Source organism: Gymnogyps californianus, chromosome 5, assembly GCF_018139145.2.
Source record: "Gymnogyps californianus isolate 813 chromosome 5, ASM1813914v2, whole genome shotgun sequence".
NCBI classification, from domain to species: domain Eukaryota; kingdom Metazoa; phylum Chordata; class Aves; order Accipitriformes; family Cathartidae; genus Gymnogyps; species Gymnogyps californianus.
In genome coordinates, this window is record NC_059475.1 from 34327801 (window position 1) to 34350516 (window position 22716).

Consider the following 22716-nt stretch of genomic DNA (forward strand, 5'->3'; position numbering starts at 1 on the left):
AAGCTATTTTCAAAGTTTTCAAGTTCTCAGTCCCTAAACACAGATGATAAACAAAGGAAATGCTCTTTTAAACAAGCCTGCATCAACAAACTTGCAAGAAAAACATTTTGTTCCACTCATTCTTGGCTTGATTTAAAGCAAACAAAAGAAAGCCCTTCCAATGTTTAAGGGGAGTCACCCACTGATCATACCCTTCCACATTTTCTATTCACACCACTCTAGGCCATGTGACAAAAAGGGAAAAAAAAAAAATCTTGGAGTTACATAGCCCAGAAATTTATTGAGTATTTGCTCAAATACATTCTGTATAGAACTATTCAGCTTGCTTGGTTTTGGTGCTCCCAGGAAAGATCACTAACAGATGCACTGAGCTGTGATCACCAATTAGGAATTGTTATGTATGCAAATGTTAAGCATGGGGCTGCAACCTCCTTCTGGCCAGATCTGTGTCTTGAATTTGACTAGGCACCTTCCTTTCAAAGGATTCAACTTATGTAAGTTGCTGCATCAAATGTTATTTAGAAGAGCCTTTCACATTTTGGTCTTTTTAAAACAGTAAAACACTTCAAATATTTGCATTTGAAGTTTTCAATACTGGAAACATTTAGTCCAGAGTGTTTGCAATGGGGTCTCTAATTTTTCATATGGTCTCTCTTCTAAATATTCCAGAACATTTAGTCTTCAGTTTTGGCTTCCATCTCCTCAGCATCATCATCCCCATCCACTTCAGCGTTTTCCCTCTCCAGTCTTTCCAACTGCCTTGCAAGCTCAGTCTCATCTGTGTCAGTAACCACCTTAGGCTGAAAAAAAACCACACCAGAACACATGGTAAACTGTCATAAAGAAACATTATATTTGTAGACTCTGATTCTACATAAAGAGCAAGAGATAAAATACATCCTGAAGTCACACAATAAAACCCTGGAGAATTAGAATTTTTTGCCATTTGTTTATTTAAGGAACACAAAAGTTCAGGGTTTTTTTCAGTTTTTTAATACCTTTTTGTTAAAATTTCTCCTAGCACTACTGATCTTGCTCTACTTTTAAAGTGTTGTGAGGAAAAAAAAAAATTACATTTTAGAATGTAATGTGTTCTTACCTCCATCTGCACATTAAAGACTCCTCTCTTCTCCTCAATTTTTTCTTTAATTACAGCCATGGCTTGATTCAGAACAGACAGTCCTTCAGTTCTCTCCAGTGTTGTAGTAGTCATCACATAACGAGGAGGGGCTATCAGATTAATCTATCACATTGTAGGGATTGGGGGGGAGGGAAAAAAGGAAAAAAGCAAACTCAGTAACAAAAACAAAGAAAGAAAAATATTGAAAGCAAAGTGAGCAACACTGTTCTGAATGTACAATTCACAGAAGAAGAAACATTTTCCCATTAGAAAAACCCTTTCTAGAAGCACAAACAACCTGGACTGAAATAGCAGACAAGAAAGTGCACAGCCTGTCTGATTTCCAATATCAACATTGGTTATCGCTACATAGTATGTTTATTTAGACAAATACTGTTAAGCAGAAAGAATATCCACTTTGCAGATCAGTAGAACAGTCTATCACGTAATTTTTCAAACAATTAAGAGTGTTACAACCAGCACTTTTTTTTTTTTTTTAAGATGACTGAATAAGTAAACTTCTCCTTTTGTTACAAGAAACTATTATAAGAAATAATTTTCAAAGAAGGAAGTACTTTCAAATTTTTTGAAAACACTTATTCAGTAATACACTCAATATCCTAAAATTGTTGGGGAAGAAAAACTAGGCCGGGTACAGCAGCCATTCTACCAACACTCAAACATATGTGGGGCAAACATACCTTTTCTTACATAATCTTATACCTGAAAATAAAATTTATTACTCCATACCTAAGGCTGCATAAAGGAACAGTAGGTATGTAGTGTGCCAATACTAGACTTTAATAAATTGAACAGAATAAATACAGCTTCTTGAACTTGGGAAGCCACAGCACAGTCTTAGGAACAACTGTCAGCACATAGCTGAAAGGAAGTGTGTTACAGACCTGCTAGAGAAGAATCAGAAAGCAAGTACATGGCTTCCCAGCCTCAGCTACATGATTGTGACAATTGCAATTGCATACTACTGGTATCCAAGGGCATCAGAAAACTTTGCTTTTGATTCCACTATTAAGACAGACACTTACTTTAATGGGCATGTTTTCCGTGGAACAGTTCAAGCCTGCTCTCAAAGCTTCTTTTACTGCATCTATGCCTTCATAACCATAACAAGCCACCTCAATATCTAGGACAGAGGAATACAAATAATAAAACTTTAAAGATTCTACAGCTTTTGGTAACTTTAAAGCTTTTTAACTTAAGCTTTAATAAAGCTTTTTGGCATCCAATGTTTATCCACAATGAGAGCCTCAGTGCTCCCAAAGCTGAGGAAGGTATTTCACTTTGACTTGTACGTTGAGGTAAAAGTCTTCATAAATTCTTTAGACATACAACATTTTACATTGTGCTTTGAAAAGCCAAGATATGAAATCATACACCCACATTCACTCACCTCTCACCCAATAAATTCAACAGGAAAAATTATGTATTTCACATGGAGAGATGAAAATATAAAAGCAATAAATACCAGAGAAAATGAAAGATCTATCAGGAAAAATGAAACTTGAAAAAGAGCACATCCACAAATTCATGGAATTCTGTCAGCAATTACAACAGAGGCACAGCGGCATCACTGGAGGAGCATTGGAATTTTTTTTCTTTTTTATGGTAAGTTATATTAACGTATAGTTAAAATGATAGTTAGCTATAGCTTTTTGTAGATGTTTGGAAATTAAGGCACAGACTACTGCTGGTCATATCTGTAATACCCTGATTAGTCTAAAGACAAAGATTTCTTTACCTATGTAGCAATGGTGCAAGACTAAGCTACGCAGAGAAGTTAGTCTCACTTTCAGGTGACTAACAACAACCTGCTAATTCTCAGCTATCAGAAACAAATTCACCAAAGAGCCCCCCAGCCAGCCTCAGGATGAGACTAAAAGCCAATGGAAAGTTTCTACACTTGCTTTGAAGACAAAATTACAAACAACTTAGACCATCAGAACAAAATAGGCAAGATGAAGGAAGTAAGAGAACATGCTCATCAAAGTAACTTTATTTTCAAAACTAATGAACATGTTAGCAATTTCATTCTTCGTGGCAATCAAATCCTACTTACATTTTTGAAGTCTATGTTAACTCATGGTGATCTAAAGTAATAGGTAAAGGAATTTGTCATTACCTTACTTTTTGTACTCTCTTCTTGACTTCACTGTCATGCGGATATAGCTTATCTTTTCTTCTCTCCACAGTAATAAACAAGTGCTAATGCTCTTCAATATATCCTTTCAGAGCAGAGGCAATTTCTCAATCTAGTTAAAAATGTGACTCTGCTACGCTGACTGTTTAACGGCAAGCACGCTTTTAGGCTATTCGGTTAGCTGTACAACCAGATTTACAGCTTTAAAGTATGCCCTCTTAAGTAGTGCAGTCATGTGCTTTTTCTGCCCACACTGAATTAGTAAGAGACAAACTAGCTCACACACTTTATGAATACATTAGAGATGTGCTAGACTTGAGCTAATATATCCTGCTGAATGATTTGCAATCAACCAGTTAGAAATACACCCAGAGCAAAGTCAGAACTATTTTCACATATTCATGGACAAGTGGCTAAGACATATGCTGTAGCCGTGCTGACAGGGATCAGTCATCCTGTTAGGGAATCAACAATTTAACACTTTGAATAATGAAAAAGAATATTGTGAATGTAGTAATAACTACAAAATATTTAAATTCTTTGTGTGTCAGTGCAATATGACAGACTGCATTATATATCAGGACAACTACTTTGTGTCCCAAGGAATCTGCAGTTTGGGGGAAAAAAATAAAAGCTGAACCACCTTGCACTTCAGGATAGAACCCACATAGGCATTTTGCAAGCAATCCTTGATTAAGGTGTCTCAATTCTGAACAGTTCCACTGAAATATCAGCACTACGAACCACTAGTTTTGACTGAGTTTATAGTTTGCAACAAGACACACTAACTTGACTTAAGTGTCGAGATGTGTTCAATGACTATCTGGAAAGAACTCACCAGCTCGGATTTTGACTGCTTGCGGTGTCAGACGTCTGTTAATATTGTCAATCAATACACGTCTCTCTTCCTCTGTCAGATCTAGGCTATCCAGGATTGCAGGGTCTCTGAGCCAAGCAAAGCAATGTTACAGAAGTTATATTGAAGTGGAATAGGACACAACATTAACTTCTGGTACTATTTAAATATTCTTATTGATAATCCTAGAGATCTACTAGGCAAAGAAAAGAGGGAAATTTCTTAAGAGTCCACTGAAACACTGGAAGAAAATAAACACATCTATTTTCAAAATATTTTCTATTGGAAGCATTTAACAACAAAGCAGGTAAGTAGTTTACTCAATCTGTTCCTGGAAGCAAAGATCTGAATGATTTTTTTTTTTTTAAAAGCGAAGGAATTACTTCTGTCCAGCTCCATTTGTATACGATACACAGAATGAGACAACTATCTAGTTGCTTGGTATTTATGTTCCCTCCAATGTGAAGATAAACCCATATTGCATGAAAGGGAATCCATGACGAATCTGAGGTTTTTGAATTATTCTAGTGTTTCATTCAAATGCAAGATTTTTGTCATTCTACAAAGTAACCTATATTCATTCCGTGTTATTCCATACTCCTTTTTAACAGTAACTGGATCACAGACAGATACTTATCTGCTGGCTACATTCTTGGCTAAAGAAAGGATAAAGGGTTTTTTATAATACATAAATATAAATTAGCAGCTCTTGTTTGAAGAAGTGGTGTCAATTCTCTATTGCTGTATTAATTTTATCCAAAATATAGCTGAAACAGTGAACATAACCAAAAAGGTCCTCACAAAAACTGTTCCTGTTCTTCAGAGACAAGAGCTGTAGTTCTCTGAAAAACAATACCAGATCACCTACAATACTACTAGCAGGTGAACATGAACTAAAATGGCCCAAAAACCAGAGGCAATATTGGAGATTGGTCTCTGCTACTAATAAAACATTATCTTTCATGATTTTGTTTACTGAGTATAGATAGTAGAAGGGCCAAACATAAGCAAACAGAACCCAGAAACATGACAGGTTTTACACATCAAAATATGAACCTGTATGGCAGAAGTGACTTATTGGACAAGCAAATTCTGCTTCTTCATTTACAATCTATCCTGTTAAATCTTTGAGTTACTTTCATGAGCATTTGGTAGGAATTCAACAAATAGGTCCTTAATGTTTAATTTTTACTGATCAGAGGGTACATATACTTTAAAATTTTTCCACAGGTTTCATGCTGTGTGAAACCCCAAAACACTAATCCTCAGTACTAAGAAAGGAATAGCAAGTCAAATTCTTAGAGGGCACGCTAAGCCTCCCGCAAGCACTTCAGCAAGCACAGGAAGGCAGCAATATCCACATTTTTCTGCTCAGCCACTATAGCTTCATGTAGGAGCACAAGGGGAACAAATAAGAGTTGCAGTCCATTGTCAGAAATCTTAAGGCATTACTGATGAAAACATGTTTTGAGAACAGACAGCTTCAGAAGTTTGTGCTACAACCTGAATACCAGGTGAGCAACAAATGGCATGTGTGTTCAGGAATTTTTCTGAGTTTAACAGAAACTTAAACAGCCAGTGTAACTACAGTTTTTTGTTCTTCTATTATACAGGTGTTTAACTAAGTATTTATCAGTTACAGAATGATCTGGAATTCCTTCTGCAGCAACGTGCCCACGTTTGCCCTTTACCAGTAAATTTGCTATAATTAGAAAATAATTATTATTCTATGAAAAAGAACACATTCAGTCTAAATGAGGATACAAGTTGTCTCTTCCCCAAAAACATAAGAGATGGTTTTAAGCTAATCAAAATGCTACCAAGGGCCCTGCTTCTTAAAGTCAACACAATTTCTAAAATTTTATTACTGCCATCTAGTGTTCAATTCAAGTTCATCACTCACAGGTTTATGTGCTATAAAAGAGTAAAATTGGAAATGTTTATTGAGAAATCTATTTTTGGATTGCCTATTTCATGATAGAATCTTTAGAGGGAAACCAAATAGGTTAATTCTGAAAGCAAATTAAAATATCAGACTCCATAAAAAATTCAGAGCAGTTTATTTCAGTGCATACTCCCTTAGCATCACAATTTCCACCTCTTTCTGTTCATAATTCCATTTCTAAGTTCATGATCCCATTCCCATTCTTTAAGTTTGGAAGTGTACAGAAGTAACAAGCCAGACTGCTGCATTTAAAAAAGAAAAACTCTGCTTGTGCAGTGGAAGAGTGACAGTCAGCTGTGAGTAGAAATATCTTCAGACACAGAGCTAGATATTTTTGATAACACCTGCTTGGGACTAAGAACAGGCAAATTCTGACAGACAAACCAAGATCAGTGCTGCTTCTTCTGTCAGAAATGTCACAGGCCCATCTGTAGCAATAGAAATCTCTCCAGTGTTTGTAATCACATGTTTCTTTTATACTTAAAACATATTATTCACCAATGCCTCGGTATTTCTCCACATGAAATTCAATTACTGCTTTTAAAAACCTGACATACACAGAGTGGCAGACTCAAAGATGGATAAAAACAAGTCAGCTCTGAGCATTCTTTCTCAAGAGCATTGGGAACTTGAAGAAAGCACTAAGACAGTAAGAGAAACCTACAATAAGCCACTGGAAGACTGATGTCAAAGTTTACTAGGTTTACTTGACCAGTACATTCTACATCCTGACTCTGGGGAAAAAAAAAAAAAACCAACCCCAAAACCCCCAAAAGAACATTATGATGGATCTATTCCAGGAAATACTTCTCTGCGATTTGAAATAAGCCCCTAGAAATAGAAAAGATGTCCTTACGAGACTGCATGCTTGAATGCATCATAAGCACCATATCCTGGTCTTTTGTACTTGTCATCAAATACCCAGGCAGTTCTTTGGAACAGACTCTCAAGCTGCTCATCCTTAGTGTACTCCAAGACTTCAGCAACATGGCGAAGGATGCTGTAAACCTGGAACACAAAAGGAGTGTTAAAAAAACGAAAAAAGACAAAAATTTAGAATCAAAAGTAATATTTAACGGCAAGCCTTCAACTCAGAAGCATAAGACCACACAGTATTAAGGGTGGGAGTCAATGCCTTAAACTACCTGCATGCCTTTTCAATAGAAGTTGTCCACAGTGTGCTAAACCAGCATATACTTTTGGATTTCCGATCATTTAAATATACCCCTTTACATCACAAATTTTAAACTGACATCTTAATTGATCTATTCATTGATTAAGAAGCAGCTTACCAGAGCACTCATGGACAGATGAACTGGTTATATATATTTGCATGGGTAAATGAGAATCAGAGTATGTCTAATAAATGAGAACAATACTTTGTTTTCATATTATCTTATGTCTGTGCATTTTGGTTGCTCAGGAAAGAAGCTGGAAATACACAGTGCCTGAATATAGCAAAGCAACTTACAGTCTTCGATTTTGTGAATTTGTCTTCACATTTGATTGCCTCTTCTGGAGAAACTCTTCTTTTTGACAAGTCAATATAACCTATTGGGGAAAACCATTTTGAAAGTGTCAGGCGTTGTGCAAACTAAGTCTAACTGCTTCAAGAGAAACGCACAAAGAACAAACACTCTGGCTCAGGATTTGCCCCTTGCCTACACTATCCCTATATGTTGATACAGAAAGTAAAAAAACCAAACCTTAATGAATTCGATCAAATTATGATCCAAATTAGGATATTATTCTTTCAACTGTAAATACTTACAATAGCAATTATTTTGTACAGCATTCTTTAAAATTACTGCCTTAATGTTTTCTCTGCAAACTTAGAAGAAATATTCATAATATTTCAGCAGTGATCCATTTTTACGTTGCTGTACACAGTTTTGGCAAAAATCATACCAGCATACAAAGAAGCAAGTTTGATGCGTATTTTTGTAGTGCTCAACTCAATTTCATTCAAGGTTGGCACTCCATCAGTTTAGCTCTGAACGGTTTCCTAATAAAGTAGGTCTGGCCTCAAATTCTGACTCTAAGTCCTTGGATACCTTTTTAGGAGAACTGTCTGTGAAAAAAATTCTTTTGAATCATCTCTTAGTAAATTTGAAAAGGTCTCCACCTACTTCTCACAAACTATACGTTCCCCAAAAGATTCAATAAAAGACCACTATGTGAATTCCAGATGTGTTTCTCTGTTAATATGACAACGAAATTAACTTGGAAGAGGAAGTATTCTTTCATTAGAGATGCTGGAAAACTTATTTCACTTCAGATCTACCTGAGATAAGTTTCTTCTTGTCTTTCTTTCCTCTGCTTTTTCTAACTCTGTCATTTGTTACTTAATCTCAGAGTTAACTGCAGTTTCACATGTATTCTAGAAAAGCATATTACTTGAGAAACATCATACCAACAGTCAGGTTTCTAGGAGATGTGCTCAGTGTTTACTTTTATCATTTCTTTATACCTGGATATAAATTTTAAAGATTGCATGGAACAGTATTATCAAAATCCAACATGTTCTAAATAGAAAATATATTTAAAAAACCTTCAGAGCAAAACATTCAAATGTTCAGGAGACAGGAAAAGACAAAGTTGCCTGTACAATCTCAACTTGTAACCTACAGAATTCATGTGGTACAATAATTACATACATGTCATCTATTTTATAGCCAAGGTTCAAGACTTGTTAATGAACAGGATGGACTGTGAGCGTTAAATGCTCACCATTTAGATTTTTATCTCTACATCAGATGGTCCTTCTCTTAAGACTTAGAAAATCTACATAGATATCAAAAGAAAATTCCACTTCACTATGGTTTGTTGACCAAACATAGAGCTGGTGAGGACCCACTTCAGCAATTCTTTACTGATGTGACTGACCTTCATTAACCCAATTCCCAAAGGACACAGAGGAACGGAAGAATGATCACAAGTATCAGATGGCATGACGATGGTCTATTTTGCTTAAGCACCTTAAAAAAAGAACCCCTGGCAAAACCAATGAATACCTAAGCTGCCTAGTTTATCTGCATTTCTCTCTACGAATTCAATCTCAATATAGCCGACAATACCCCCAAATACCTTTCTCTTTGTCAACTCTTATGACCACAACGCATTCATTCCTCCCGATGCGGATGAGTTTGTTTATGGAACGAATACGTCTTCTGGATAGCTCACTGAGAAGGATCATGCCTTCAATGTTGTTGTACTCCAGCAAGCTGACGTAGGCTCCCATTTCAGCAATGGACCGAACATTGACCATCACTACATCTTCCACCTCTGGAAATTTATGCTGGTAGAATCTACAGCTTAGTCCTGGCATTCTGGAATTTGAGCAGAAAGAAACAAAGATTTTATTCCACAGTACATCACTGCCTTCTCCTACAAACATGGTAAAAAATCAGCAAGGACTGGTGAGGATAGAGAGGAACACTGATACAAAAAATTGCATATTAGGATAAGGCTTGTGCAATTCATATTTAGGTTTCAATAGAAATTAAACAATAAATTAACTAGTATTTTAGTATCACCACAGCCATTTGCCAGGATGCTAATTTTTTTGCATTGAAGTAGAAAAAGCTTGCTACCCAGACTTTATTATCCACTTCAACTGTCATACTACCTACACATAGCACACTGTAGCAAAGAGACTTCAAGTGGTGAAAAGGTGGCACTGTGCACCTCACATTCATCTAAATTCATGAGGCTGTGTAAAATTTTAAATCAGATTTTAACAACAGGAGGACATGGGAGAGAAGAAGCCTGCAGTGCTCATGAAGGTATTTGTATGCACATAATAAGACAGCATGTGAGAGGCTGAGAAAATAAGAGGTAGAGTGAAGCTTCTGTAGTACTGAGAAGGAGCAGACTCTACACTCCAGAAGATGACTTTCTAAACTCAGCACTAGGTGTTTGGAATAATCCTGTAAGACCTGCTCCAGAGGCCACCTGTCAGCAAAGAAAGCAAAGGCAATTATCAGAACAGAAGACAGAACTAGCCTGACATGAATGAGGCACTAAAAAAGAAAAAAAGCGCCCCCCAACATATTGCTAGTCAGGAGGAAAAAAAACCCTGAAAACCAAAATAGGATTCTTTCATTATACATTAAAAAAAAAGTACAAAATTAATGCTTCATAATCATGTAGTGATAAGAAGGAATGCTTAAACTGCTTCGTTTCCCTGATGATGAATCTACATACTTATCACTGCCAGCCAGGTCAGTTCAATTCCTTTTGTCTATTCCCAGAAGTTTCATACAGAAAGTTTCCTACAGAAGTAGGAGCCTAAGATGCCAAGTCAAATGCATCACTCCTTCAGAAGGTTTGTTGCATTCACCATTTTGAAGTTTTACTCTTGATCTTTACAGCAGTGCTAATACTTTCTAGCTATATAAGAATTTAAAAGGAGAGTAAGACGGTAATGTCAAGCACTACGTACACATGGCCGTACAACTCAGAAGCCTGTGTCCACCCTTATTTGCACTCTTAACATTCAGAAAGAGGAAATACAGACTAGTAAAGGATTATAAAAACACTTCTCTAAAGGTTTCATATAACTTCATATAATTTGAAGCTGAACAAATAACTCCAGGATTAAAAATAAAAACTTTACAGTTTGCTTTTCTAGTCCACTTAATGCAGTTCAGCTCAATCCTACATGTCTACTTATGAGATACATAACAGAAATATATTGCAACGCAACAAACCCCAACCACAGCAAGCAAGAACGGACAAACACTGCTCTGCACATCGAGCATTTTACTCCTCTCTCCGTAGACACAAGCTTTTTATTTTGGCCTCCCGTGGAAGACTCCCAGGAGCAACACGGCGCCCATAGCGCCAATGCTGGAAATCATCTTTCCAAGACGTTAGAAACGCCTCAGCAAAGGTTTATGTCCCCACAGCTGCACAAGTCTCTGCGGAAACTGGCGAAAATGGAGTAACTTCTGACCAGCGACTCCTCCGGCCGCTGGAGCGTCGCTGACACAGGCAATGCCCAACGACAGCTACCGCACCAGAGAAGGGAAGCGGTCCCCAGAGCGGCCGACAGCCGCTGCCGGGCCGGGCCCATCTCTAGCACAGCAAGGACGAGAGGCGGGCCGACCCCGCGGGGAGCGCGGCCCCACGGGCTGGAGAGCTCGCAGCGGCGGCGCCGGTACCCCCCCCCCTCCCGCCCCAAGCGCCCGGGCCCAAGCGCCCGGGCCCAGCCCTCAGCCGCGCCGAGTCCCCTCCCGACACGGCGGGCCCACAGCGGCGCCCCAGGCAGGAGGAGCCGCGGCCCGGCCGTGTGGCGGGGCCGGACCCCGGGGCGCGAGCGGCGGCGGGGGCGCAGCCGCTACCTGGCAACGGCCGAGGGGTCCCGCTCTGCGCTCGCGGCCCGGAGTCTCGCGCTGGTCCCGCTCCTGCCTCAGCGTGCGCCTGGCCACCCCCGCCCCACTGCGCAGGCGCCAGCCCGCCCTGCTCCCGTTCCTCCGCACGCGATAGGCCAGCACCGCGCCCCCAGGACCATAGAGGCCCAACGTCGAGGCAGAAGGCCGCCCTTTGCTTAGAGCGCCCCCTGGGACCGGGCGCCGAGAGCAACGCGGGCGGACAGAATCAGAGACCTCCGGGTGGCACAAACAGGCCCGGGAGCCAATTACGTCCCTTCCTTCCCGTCCCCGGGGGACACGTGACCACAAGCTAACTCGCGGGGCGGGGGAGGGGGGTGGCTGTGCCGGCATCCGGGTGCTCCCTCCGCCAGGGGACCGCCTCGCGCGGGGGCGGGGACAGCGGGGCCGCGTCACGTGACGGCGCCGGCGGTGACAGCGGTGACAGCCGGAGCGGCCCCCGCCGCCACCATGTCGGGCAAGGACCGCATCGAGATCTTCCCCTCGCGGATGTGAGTGTCCGCCGGGCCGGGCCGCGCCGCGCCGGGCCGCCCCGCGCGTGGGGGCGGGCTGAGGGGGCGCTGCGGGCCGGCCGCCGCCCCTGCCCCCGCCGCGCCGCGCCGGCTGAGGGGCGAGCGGCTCCTGGGCCGGGGTGAGCGGTACCGGTGCGGCGGCCGGGCCTGGCTTGTACCCCGAGCACAGCCGCGGGGGCGGGTTAGCGCCGGGGTGGGAGCGGCGGGGGCTCGGGGCCGTGCCCGGGGCAGCCCTGCGGGGCGCCGAGGCGGGAGCTCTGTGGGCTTCTCTTCCCATCTGGGCTCCCGCGCTGGAAGACGTTTTGTTGGCCGTGTGTCTGCTGCTGCCCCGGGCGCTCTGCGCCTCCAAGGAAGGTCTGCCTCGGGGTTTTGTGTAAAACACTTTGATAAGCAGTTGAAGGCCACAGTTAGATCTTCTCTTCAGTTTCTCTTTTCAGGCTCAAAATTAGCTCTGTCAGCCGTCAGAGGGCCATTGCAGGGTCCGGTACCAAGACGCAAACAGCTTCCAGTGAGAGGGGGTTATTTAAAATCATGCAATTACGCAAACCTTTATTTTAAAAAGAACATTTTTTAGAATATACATATAAGAAAAAATGCACAAATCGAAGCATAGCTTCCCTTAACTTGTTAATAGAACTATATTAATACTGCTATACAAGAGGTTGGCCATAAAGTGTTAAAAAAGAAGGAAGTAAAATGCATAAAGTGCAGTGGACAGTCAAGTAATTTTCCACATCCTGATGGCAAACTATTTGTCATGAAATCACATGTCTCCTGACAAGGCTTAGAAACCTGCCACAAACAATTGAAACTGATCTGCTAATAATATTGCTGTTTTAATAATGCTGTTCAGTTTCTCTTCAGAACCCTTCAGGACGGAAAGACTTTGCCTTAAGCTGAAAGGCTGTTTCAAATCTTCTTGCATAAAATTGGGTTGATGCCTACATGTAGTCTTTATAAAAAGGTGCCTTGCAGGACAGAAAACCTCAAATGTAAAATAATAATTATTCTCCCATGTATGAGCTCAGGACATAGGAAATAACAGTTTATATGGAAAGATTAATACATTGCATGGTAAAGGTTCTGTTTTGAAACTTAGTTCAGAAATAAATTATTGCATATACTAAGTCATCTGGTCTCACTCTTGCTCTTTGACAGTGCTCTTTCCACTCAGTTTACATGTCCAAAGAGGAAGCACTTCAATCACTTTTAAAAGGTATCTGGTTTTGTGGGCTGATATGTCATTGTGGCAAGGTGGTGGTGATGTACAAAGGCTTAATATTTACAAGCCCTGTTTCAAATGAGGTAATAGATGTGGGCCAATAATGTGGCTGATGTTTTGATAGGAATGTAAGTTAGGATGATAAAATACAGCTGGCCTCCCTCTGCAACAATTATTTTTGTTAACTGACAGAACAGAATTTCACAAGGTTTAGGTTTTTTTTGTTTTGTTTTTTTATCTTTATGAAGTGGCTTGCTGGTATGAGCCTCTTCTGTGCTGGATATCATCAGTTACAGAAGCTGCTCAGTCTCCTTGACAGTAAACAAGACTTTGTTTAATGCACTCTCTGAGCCTGTGAAATCTTGCTTGAACTAGAAGGTCAGCCAGTCTCTGGCAGGTGGTGAACAGAGCGAACAAGTTAGTTCAAGGTGGTGACAGAGACCTGCTTGTTCTGAAAGTAAAACTGCCTTTTTACTCTTTGACTTTTTTTTTTTTAATTGTAAACATTCAGAAAGTATTTGTGCTTTTCAGTTATAAGTATTTGGTAGATATTAATGGAGCTGTTCTCATCACATGCCCGTAGATGTGGAAAGTAATGGATTCCACTGTGTAGGCAGAATCTTAATTATACTTACTTTTTCCAAGGTCAGAGAGGAAGTGTATTAGGCTTCTCTTCACATAGAGTTGACTTGAGCATTGTCCTTTGTGTGTAGTGGCTGCATGTACAAAGTGGTAGCTTAAGATAGCACAGCTTGTGGTTTTTGTAGTATCGTTCCTGCTATTCTAGTTAATTTAAATCAAAAAGATTCTTCACATTAAAATATACTCCACAGCAGAGAGGGAAGCAAGGTTTGGATCCATCTTCAGTTCCTAATTCTGTACAAGAAACTTGTAAGTGTGCTACTGGAAGTAAAGGATATACAACGCTACAGCTAGCTTACTAATATCGCTTTTAAACTGATGCTACTTCTGATTGTCTTAAGTAGCTTGCAGATCTCCTGTGCAGGATATGAAGATATGGAATCATTGTACTTTCTGCCTTTCTTTAAACCAGAATGTATGACTGCTGTATTTTGTTGCTCTGTAAAATCAGAACACAGCATCAACAGTTATGATCACATGAAGAATTTGCTGTGTTGTCTGATTTTGAGAAGGTGACATAGTGGTAAAAGAGCTTAAAAGCAATACCAGTGCCACACATTTTTTATTCCTCTGTTTAACAGGGCTCAGACCATCATGAAGGCTCGTTTGAAAGGAGCCCAAACAGGTCGTAACCTTTTGAAGAAAAAATCTGATGCTTTGACACTTCGATTCAGGCAGATCCTTAAGAAAATTATTGAGGTAGGTAAATTAGAATTTTCCTCTGTTTGGCTCACTTTATTTGAAATCTGTCTGTTCTGTCAGTTGTGCTGTTCTGCTAACTTCATAAGGTAGGCTGGAATGTAGGACAACTTTGTGGATAACCTGTTTTTTGTAAGTGAGGCTACTGAGGACAGATAAGCAGAATTATGTTTTTCTGGCTGCAATGGTGTAGAAATTTTGTAAGAGTTAATATTCACCTCTTTCCAGCCAGTCCTAGGCTCTGCTTTCTTTTGTGTCCCAAGTTCCCTATCATCTCTTCTACATTACAGGGAATTTGCTCTGATGCTGCCAAATACTTTAGGAGTGGATTTAACATGTTCTGTAGCCCCATTTTTGTTGCTTTAACTGGCTTGAGAGGATACTGCAGATCTATAATGTTTCCTGCATGACTAGGTACACTAGAAAGTAGAAGTTTTGTCCAGATGGGACTTGTTCCTTTATGAAGAAACACCAAGTCCTGCTTCTTCCTTTGCAACATGAATGACAAATCTAAGATACTCAATAGTGCCTAACATGGCTTGTTCTGTTCTACCATGGGTTTTAGTTGTACTGTTTTGGCTGCAACTGCTACAATATCCATGGTTAGCAGTAGTGCTTTGTTGCCATGCTGTAGACAACCTCTTGGCACTCTGTATCATTTCCTATAGACTGTCTAATACACAAAGGCTCTTGCTTCTCAATAGCATGGTTTTTAGCTACAAGGGCTTCAAATGTGTAAAAATTGCGAAAAAATGGAGGAGGAGAGTGCAGCTTCACAAAGCCGCATACATCTGTATGTTGAAAAACAACTTCAGCTGTCTCATAGTATTCAGTACAATATGAAGTAAGAGTGTTTTCCTACTGAGCCATTTTATTGTTGTGATTTAACCCCCATGTAGTAGAATTTTATGATTATTAAGACAGACAAGTCTTTTGCTGTTTCTGTGAGTTCTACGCTGGGTCAGTGAAACAGCTGAAATATTTCCTTTTTTGCCAGTCACCTAGGAATTACGATTTGCAGTTTGAGAGTAAGCTACACATACAGGACTTTCTCACTCTCTTAAATTTCTCATTCTTCTCTTTATGCTGTTAGTTATTTATCCTGAAAAAGCAGTAATGATGTGCCTTGTATTTGCTGCCTCTTTTTTTTTTCCAAACAGACTAAGATGCTGATGGGTGAGGTGATGAGAGAAGCTGCCTTTTCACTTGCTGAGGCAAAGTTTACAGCAGGAGATTTCAGGTGAGGATTGCTGATCTTGTGGATTTCCTACCCACAGGAAAGGGCGATCAACAAATTGTTGATTTCTCTTTTGGGAAAAAAAGTAAAATTCTTAAATGCACTTTAAAAAGAAAAAAAAAGACAATGGACAAGGTAGGACAGGAAGAACTGAATTCCATCAGGTAAAGGTGGGAGACATCACTGCAGGAGAGATATAATTTGCATGATGAAAGTGTATACTCCATTGGAAGGTGAACAAAGTAGAAAGATTAACAGTATTTACTTTACGTACAAATCCTTGATTTGAGAAGGTGTTGCTTTTTGCAGCTTGGAATCTAAAATGTAGGGAAACAAGAATTTATTCCAGAGTATTGGACTATTTATTATTTTGATCAAGAAAGATTTTCTCCCAGCAAGTCATACAGTAATTTTACTAATTGTTCTAACCTCCCATCTCATTGACCTCTTGTCTCACTAGGGCTATTCAGGGCTGTATGTGAGAGGGGGAACAAATCTTTTTCCTCCACTAGGATATTTTTTAAGTGTATTTTAATAGATTACAGTTCTAACTAGGGTGTTTGTGTAATTCGTTCAAGTGTGCGTAGATCTTGTGGAATAAAGTTGGAGAAGTGTTAATGATTCAGCTGATGGTACTACCAATTAATGGGGAAGAACTAAGCGACCAGACATAGTAGTAATCTGTGTGCTGCTGGAGAAAAGTCTTTTTGCCCTTTCATTTGGATACGGTGCTGTTTCCTGTCCTAACCAGTCGCAGTGTTTAGCTATAAACAATAGTCAGATTCCACCCTGTAAGCAAACTGTACTTCAGCAGAAGAGTTGGCTATAGTGACCTGTTCTTGGAAGACCTTAAGACAGTTTAGAATTCTTCAAGATGAATTGTTGTACAAGCTTAAGTTTGTTAATATGATAGAGTTAGTGGGTAAAAAAACCTCATAAATGTTCTGAAAGAACAAATACATACAAACTCAAATGAACAAAATGTTGTGGCCTTGGTCTGCATTAAAGCCTTGACATTCCTTCACTTTTGTTGGGAAAGAAGTCTCACAGGTTGATTAGAGTCAGTGTTATTAAAACATTTTAACGTAATTTGCCAGATAACTGGCTAGTTTTTAGCTATGCTTGGGTCTAAGCCATTTCTAAAGTTACATTTCACAGACTCTGTGCCTTTTACATTTCCAAACATTGCTGGAAACCTGTTTCTTTCAAAGCTTCGAAGTCTGCGCAATGAATTGCGTAGAGAACTGAGCTGAAGACAATTTCCAAATCTTTACAGCTATCTGATAACTACTTCATCTTGTATATAATGATGACTTAATGAATCACTTCAGCTTTCCTGATTAAGACGTATGTTTTCTTCCTTACAGTACCACTGTGATCCAAAATGTGAACAAAGCTCAAGTCAAGATCAGAGCTAAAAAAGACAATGTAGCAGGTGACTCTTTTCCAGACTATTTCAACTCTTAAGGGAATTGTGGGAGGAGACTCTGAAATTTGCAGGAATGTATCCAAGCACTGTCTCCTCTTCTTTATTTCTCTTATTCATCTAACAGTAGGAACACTTGCAATTTGCTGCTTTTTTCACATACAGCATATAATTTTTATATTTAGTTATTTATCTCTCATATAATTAAATGAGTGTGCATAAACTGCAGTCCAACTTCTAGATCTTCAGACAAAGCATAACTTCCATAGAGCTTTACTGAAAAATAGATCAGGAAATTAAGTATCAAAAATTAAATAACTCTCAGGAAATTAAATATCAATAATTGTCTATGAAGAAAACAAGAAAGATAAATCAAGACTGAATGCTTAAAATACTCCTTAAGCACAGGCAATACATTACTAAACAGAAACATAATAAAACTGAACACTGAATAAACTGGAATATTTCCCTGAATTTTTCATTTTTCTGTGATCTAAATACAATTCTGAAGTCCCATATTAAGATGTCAGAACCAGAATAACTTAATTGTTCCAAGCTATATAGGAAGATTTTGGAAACAAAGCTTCTGAGATTACATAATTTATTAGAAGCAAATGGGATAAAAGTGAGTTGTACTTAATAAATCCATAACCCTTTATGTCTCTTACACACATTCTTGTTCACTTTTGTCAGGTGTAACCTTGCCAGTTTTTGAGCATTACCAGGAAGGAGGGGACAGTAAGTACAAAACAAGTATTTTCTATCTTACATGTACTTACGGCTATTCTATGCTAATACAAAAATATTTGTCATGTCTTGCTGATAAGTCAGTTTACATCATAGGCATAGGTGTACTTACTTTCTCTATGATGCTTTGTCCTGCTTCTGTGACATGGAGGGATTATTAGGGACTATAGTGGAATTTAATTTCCTAAATCAGTGAGTTTTTCAGAGGAGGTGGCTTGTCTTGAATTACCAGGTTTTGAGACTGGTAGGACATGCACAACAATGATCTGTGGTAACATAAACCACTATAAAGACAATTTGTTAATGGGCAAAGGCTTTAGCTTGTCACTTGCTGAGCCATCTGTATCCCTGTAGTTTGTAAAGTACTAATTTTTATCCAGTAAGAAAACACCATAGTAGCAATAGCAACAAATATTGTTTGATGATTTTTTTTCCAGGCTATGAGCTGACTGGCTTGGCCAGAGGTGGAGAACAGCTGGCTAAGTTGAAGAGGAACTATGCCAAAGCTGTGGAGTTGCTTGTGGAACTGGCCTCCTTACAGGTTGGTGGGAGGAAAAAAAGAAGGGGATTGTTGGTTTCTCACTGTTGTGAAATGAAAGTAACGTAGTCTCAGTGATTGTAGCTTAATACTTCGAGCTGTACTATACTCCTTTAGTCCCAGTGCTGTACAAAGTTGCAAACCTTTTCCAGCCATAAAACAGAGTTACATTACCGCTTCAAAGTAGTCCTTAGTCCTTAATGCTAAGAAGAAACTTTCTTTGGGAAGTTGGTATTTGTAACTGCTAATGTGCAGTGTTCAGCGTGCTACTGACATTAGTAGAAAAAATTCTGCTTCTATCAAGAATGCAGTCGGTAAAGCTACATTTCAGTCTTGGCTTTGGCTTTCAAGTGCTGTTTGGTTTTCTGTATAGAATTGATGGAAATGCCGAATTTGTCTTGTTATGTATTAATTATTTAATCCCATTCTATCAGACATCCTTTGTTACTTTGGATGAAGCCATTAAAATAACAAACAGACGCGTGAATGCAATTGAACATGGTGAGTATTTTTCCATTTGGGATGCATAATATTTTTCTGTCTCAATGCAAGATGAGGAGCAGGGTCTCAGAAGCCACTCTTCTTTTGACTGCTTTCTTGTTAGTAGGATTTCTGACCAGTTCAAGAACTCATCAGAAAGCATTACAATGAAGCACATTGCAAGTAAGAACAAAAATTAAAAGCCCAGTGGAATGGACTGGAGTACACAAAGATAAATGAATATGCAAACATGAGAAAGTAATCAGAAAGTTGTATTGAGAACCTATAGAACAAAGATTTCACAGATATATTCTGGAGTCTCTGCTAGTGACTTTGACTTATTTGGTCAAGTCTGTTGACTAGCAACAAAAGACAGAATGTTTCTATGTGTTAAGATGTTCTTATAGCTAGCATAATAGCTTTTAAAACTGTAATGGTGGTGTCCAGTGGAGAGCTGGTGACTTTCTGTTGGTTTTGGATGGGATCGCAGAGTAGGCATCCAGAGAGAAATCTTGGTAACCTATTCAGGTTTGTGTTACAGGAAACAGAACAGTCCTAATGTCAATGCTCTGGTATTTTTCTTTCATCCAAATTCCTTATCCTTCACATTCTTGTTTGTAAATTTGCTTCTTGCAATTTCTTAAGTACTACCTATGCACAATATTGCTGTGATTCCTTTTGCTGCAGTATCCAGGGTGCTTTGATTATTTCAAGTTCCTTTCTGAGTTGTTGATAGCTCAGATTTAATCATCTTTGCCTGTATGCAATAACTTATTTCAGTATATGATTCTAAACCGTCCTTTTCAGTACTGTTTTTCATAGACTTGTTCCTTTGAATGTGCAGGCCTTATCTGCAGCTTATCACTCTGCAAATTTGACTGTAGAAAAGGTTTCCTCTGCAGCCTTCCAAATAACTTTGGTAGTGCTGATAACAGCTTTCTCCTTTCAAAAAGTGATTCTGACACATAGCTTGCCCAGTTGGGTGTTAAAGCTTTGTTTAATGTCTTACCTCTTCCCTTGTGATGGTGTTATATTCAAGTATTTGTTTTCATGATGGCTTTTTCAAACCAAGATCATGATTCTGTTAAGTAAAAGGGCTATATTGAACAGAAGTTTCTGAAAGAATGTGATGGAAGAACATAGTTTTAATTCAAATCTTGCCCCTCTCTTGCAGGATTTTTTTTAACCACTTCCATGAGGAAAAAGGAGCTTACAAACAATCAGGGACCAGTGCTTACTGATTCCATTGCATCTTTCAAAAGAACGTGCTATGGGAGACTCTGTGATGTTGAGTCCTAGTTTAGTCCTGGACTTACTGAAGAAAACAATTTTGTGTACTTGTCCATAATGAAATAGTACGATCTTCCATGAAAGTCATGTAAATTTCCCCTAGCCAAAAGAATTACTAGATTGACTTTAAACAACCATCTGTGCACTGCATTAGATAACTTCCTGGCTAATATAACAGCAGTCTAACAACTTCCTTATTTATATTTTTTTAGTGATTATTCCCAGGATCGAGCGTACTCTTTCTTATATCATCACAGAACTGGATGAACGAGAACGAGAAGAATTCTACAGGTAAATACCTACAACAAGACTAGACTGGTCTCTTTTTCTCAAATAGACCATTCCTCAGAAGGGACTTACGAGAACTATTCACCGAATCTGGCAGCGAACACCTGGTTCTTACTGCACACTGAGTTTCCAGAGCTGGGCACTTGGAGATCTGCAATTACTTGTCTGAAAGTTACAAATTTAATTCCTACCGCTAGGTTGTACAGAGCTGTTGTTGTTATTCTTCCAGAGGGAATGATGTGATACAGTACACTGAGGTGTTCTGCATTAAGGACAACTCTGCCATAGAGGTCAGCGTTCTGGGCTACCTGAAGCAAAAATGTCAAACCTGAAATGAATTAAAGGAGAACTAACTTAATTAGAGACAAGCAGAGTGGTATAATGCAGTGTTTAAGGTCAAGAATATAATTTATAGTTTGGATGAAGAAATGAGTTAATCTGCAGAGATGAAGTTTTTCAATGGCAGCAGCTAGCGATAAAAGCCTTTTGCCATTTGTTACAGGATTTTCATTTCCTGGGGAACTTCTCCAGGCAGCTTTATCGTATCCAAGTTGTATGGCATCTTTGCTGCTAGCCTGTTTTATGAAAACATACTTGTTTCACAGATAAACTGTATTTCTCTTCACAGGTTAAAGAAGATCCAGGAAAAGAAAAAAGTATTGAAAGAAAAATCTGAGAAAGAACGGGAGCTGCGGAGGGCTGCTGGTGGGGAACGTGAACCAGCCAATCTCTTAGCAGAAGAGAAGGATGAAGACCTTCTCTTTGAGTAACCCAGCACAGTTCTTGTATATGGAGCACGGGACCCAGAATACAGAATGTCCTGAATTACACTGCAATTGGACATGTTGCCTCAATGATACTTATGTGGCTTCTCAGTTGGTGTGTAAGTCTTGAGTTGAATGGATTGTGGATTTCTCCTGGGAGATTAGAAATCTGGGAACTTGACTGCAGCCTAGGAGGAAAAGGAGAGATGAGTCAGGTGCTTTACTATCAGGAAAGCCGCCTATTGCGCATTCAGCCTGTTTCTTCACTTAGCAGGAATGACTGTCCATAGCTGTGGTTTTTGCAGGATGGCTCTGGGTTTGCCTAATCAGATTCCTCTTTAATTGCTCCCCTTCCTAGTGCAAGCAGAAGAAAATGTTATTTAGGGAGGGAGATGTGTGTAATGTTCTTTACTGCTGAACTGTTAATGTTCAAGTTGCTTAAAGCAGGTATTGGCACAGCTGAAGTCAAATGTCAGTAAAAGCAACTCTAGTTTTCTAACCTGTTGATGAAATCCACAGTCTTCTGTGATTTATTTTTGTTGCACGATTGTTACCATTGGCCTAAAACATCTACGGTTTTAATTAGAGGTTCTGCCAACTCGTGTACTGTCTGTGCTAGAAACAAGTAAAAATTTTAAATGTTAAATACCTGGTGTCTGGCTCAAGTTGCTAGAAGATGTTGGTCTTAAAAGCTTGTCACGTTGATTTCAAAATAAAATCTTTGCTTCATCCCCTACCCCCAACTTAGAATCTGCACTGGGCACATCTCTTTTCAGCCTGTGCCCACATTCACTTAACCTTTACTGCTTCAGATAAGTAACCAAGGAGAAGTGGCTCCCTCCTGCCACAAACACACAGAAACTCTTCTCAACTATCCAGCCACACGTTGCTCCAAATCTTCATTGCAACCAGTAGGTTGACAAGCAAAGCAGGGTTGAATGTATAGTAGTCCATCCTTGCTGTGATTCTTCATGTCCTAGGCTGATTAGGGGAGTCTAGGAGAGTGACTGATAAGCAGGCCGTCACTGAATGCTGCTCAGTTTGAAGGGCTGTTTTCCTAAAGACATTGGTTTGCAATTGGCAAACTGAACACATGCCACAGCAGTAATACTTGTACATTGTCTCTAGTACTACTAGTCTCTTCAAGGTAAGTATCTTGTTCTAAACGTGATCCAGCACTTAACTGCAGATGCAGGGTAAGTGCAAAGAAATTAAATTCTAACAGCTTTAAAAAGTCATTTTATAATTGTATGAAGCACAAGGCCATTTCTTTTCTCTTTTGAAGCTGAAGGCAGCACAGCTGAATAACAAGGCCACACTCTGTTCTAAGATACAGGTCCAGCTTGAGAGAAAGAAACTAGATCTGAGGACATGTTGTTACCTCTCCCACTGGATGCAT

General features: G+C 39.5%; 2 protein-coding genes across 2 annotated transcripts; one reads left to right on the forward strand and one right to left on the reverse strand.

Annotated features, from left to right (window-relative positions):
* Window positions 1-260: 260 nt before the first annotated feature.
* On the reverse strand, window positions 261-11486 carry EIF2S1 (eukaryotic translation initiation factor 2 subunit alpha). The gene is made up of 8 exons (XM_050897850.1): window positions 11425-11486; window positions 9167-9408; window positions 7551-7630; window positions 6936-7087; window positions 4117-4223; window positions 2167-2264; window positions 1100-1243; window positions 261-800 (listed from the first exon to the last, which is right to left on the reverse strand). The coding sequence occupies exons 2-8, from the start codon at window positions 9405-9407 to the stop codon at window positions 675-677; spliced, it is 948 nt and encodes a 315-aa protein (XP_050753807.1). The 5' UTR covers window position 9408; window positions 11425-11486; the 3' UTR covers window positions 261-674.
* A 397-nt stretch (window positions 11487-11883) lies between these two features.
* ATP6V1D (ATPase H+ transporting V1 subunit D) lies at window positions 11884-21963 on the forward strand. Its single transcript, XM_050898261.1, has 9 exons — window positions 11884-11963; window positions 14430-14547; window positions 15708-15787; window positions 17152-17219; window positions 17904-17948; window positions 18395-18498; window positions 18930-18996; window positions 20478-20556; window positions 21182-21963. Exons 1-9 carry the CDS (start codon window positions 11923-11925, stop codon window positions 21321-21323), a joined length of 744 nt encoding a protein of 247 aa, XP_050754218.1. The 5' UTR covers window positions 11884-11922; the 3' UTR covers window positions 21324-21963.
* Window positions 21964-22716: the final 753 nt, after the last annotated feature.

What these genes read in the sequence shown, in the direction of transcription:
- EIF2S1 (XM_050897850.1), bottom strand. Translation starts at nt 9,407, where the DNA reads ATGCCAGGACTAAGCTGTAGATTCTACCAGCATAAATTTCCAGAGGTG. An exon ending in GCATTCAAGCATGCAGTCTC is followed by an intron (nt 4,224 to 6,935) that starts GTAAGGACATCT and finishes TGCTTGGCTCAG; the next exon opens with AGACCCTGCAATCCTGGATA. An exon ending in AGCAGTCAAAATCCGAGCTG is followed by an intron (nt 2,265 to 4,116) that starts GTGAGTTCTTTC and finishes CCTCTGTCCTAG; the next exon opens with ATATTGAGGTGGCTTGTTAT.
- ATP6V1D (XM_050898261.1), top strand. Translation starts at nt 11,923, where the DNA reads ATGTCGGGCAAGGACCGCATCGAGATCTTCCCCTCGCGGAT. An exon ending in TTTACAGCAGGAGATTTCAG is followed by an intron (nt 15,788 to 17,151) that starts GTGAGGATTGCT and finishes TCTTCCTTACAG; the next exon opens with TACCACTGTGATCCAAAATG. An exon ending in TAAAAAAGACAATGTAGCAG is followed by an intron (nt 17,220 to 17,903) that starts GTGACTCTTTTC and finishes CACTTTTGTCAG; the next exon opens with GTGTAACCTTGCCAGTTTTT.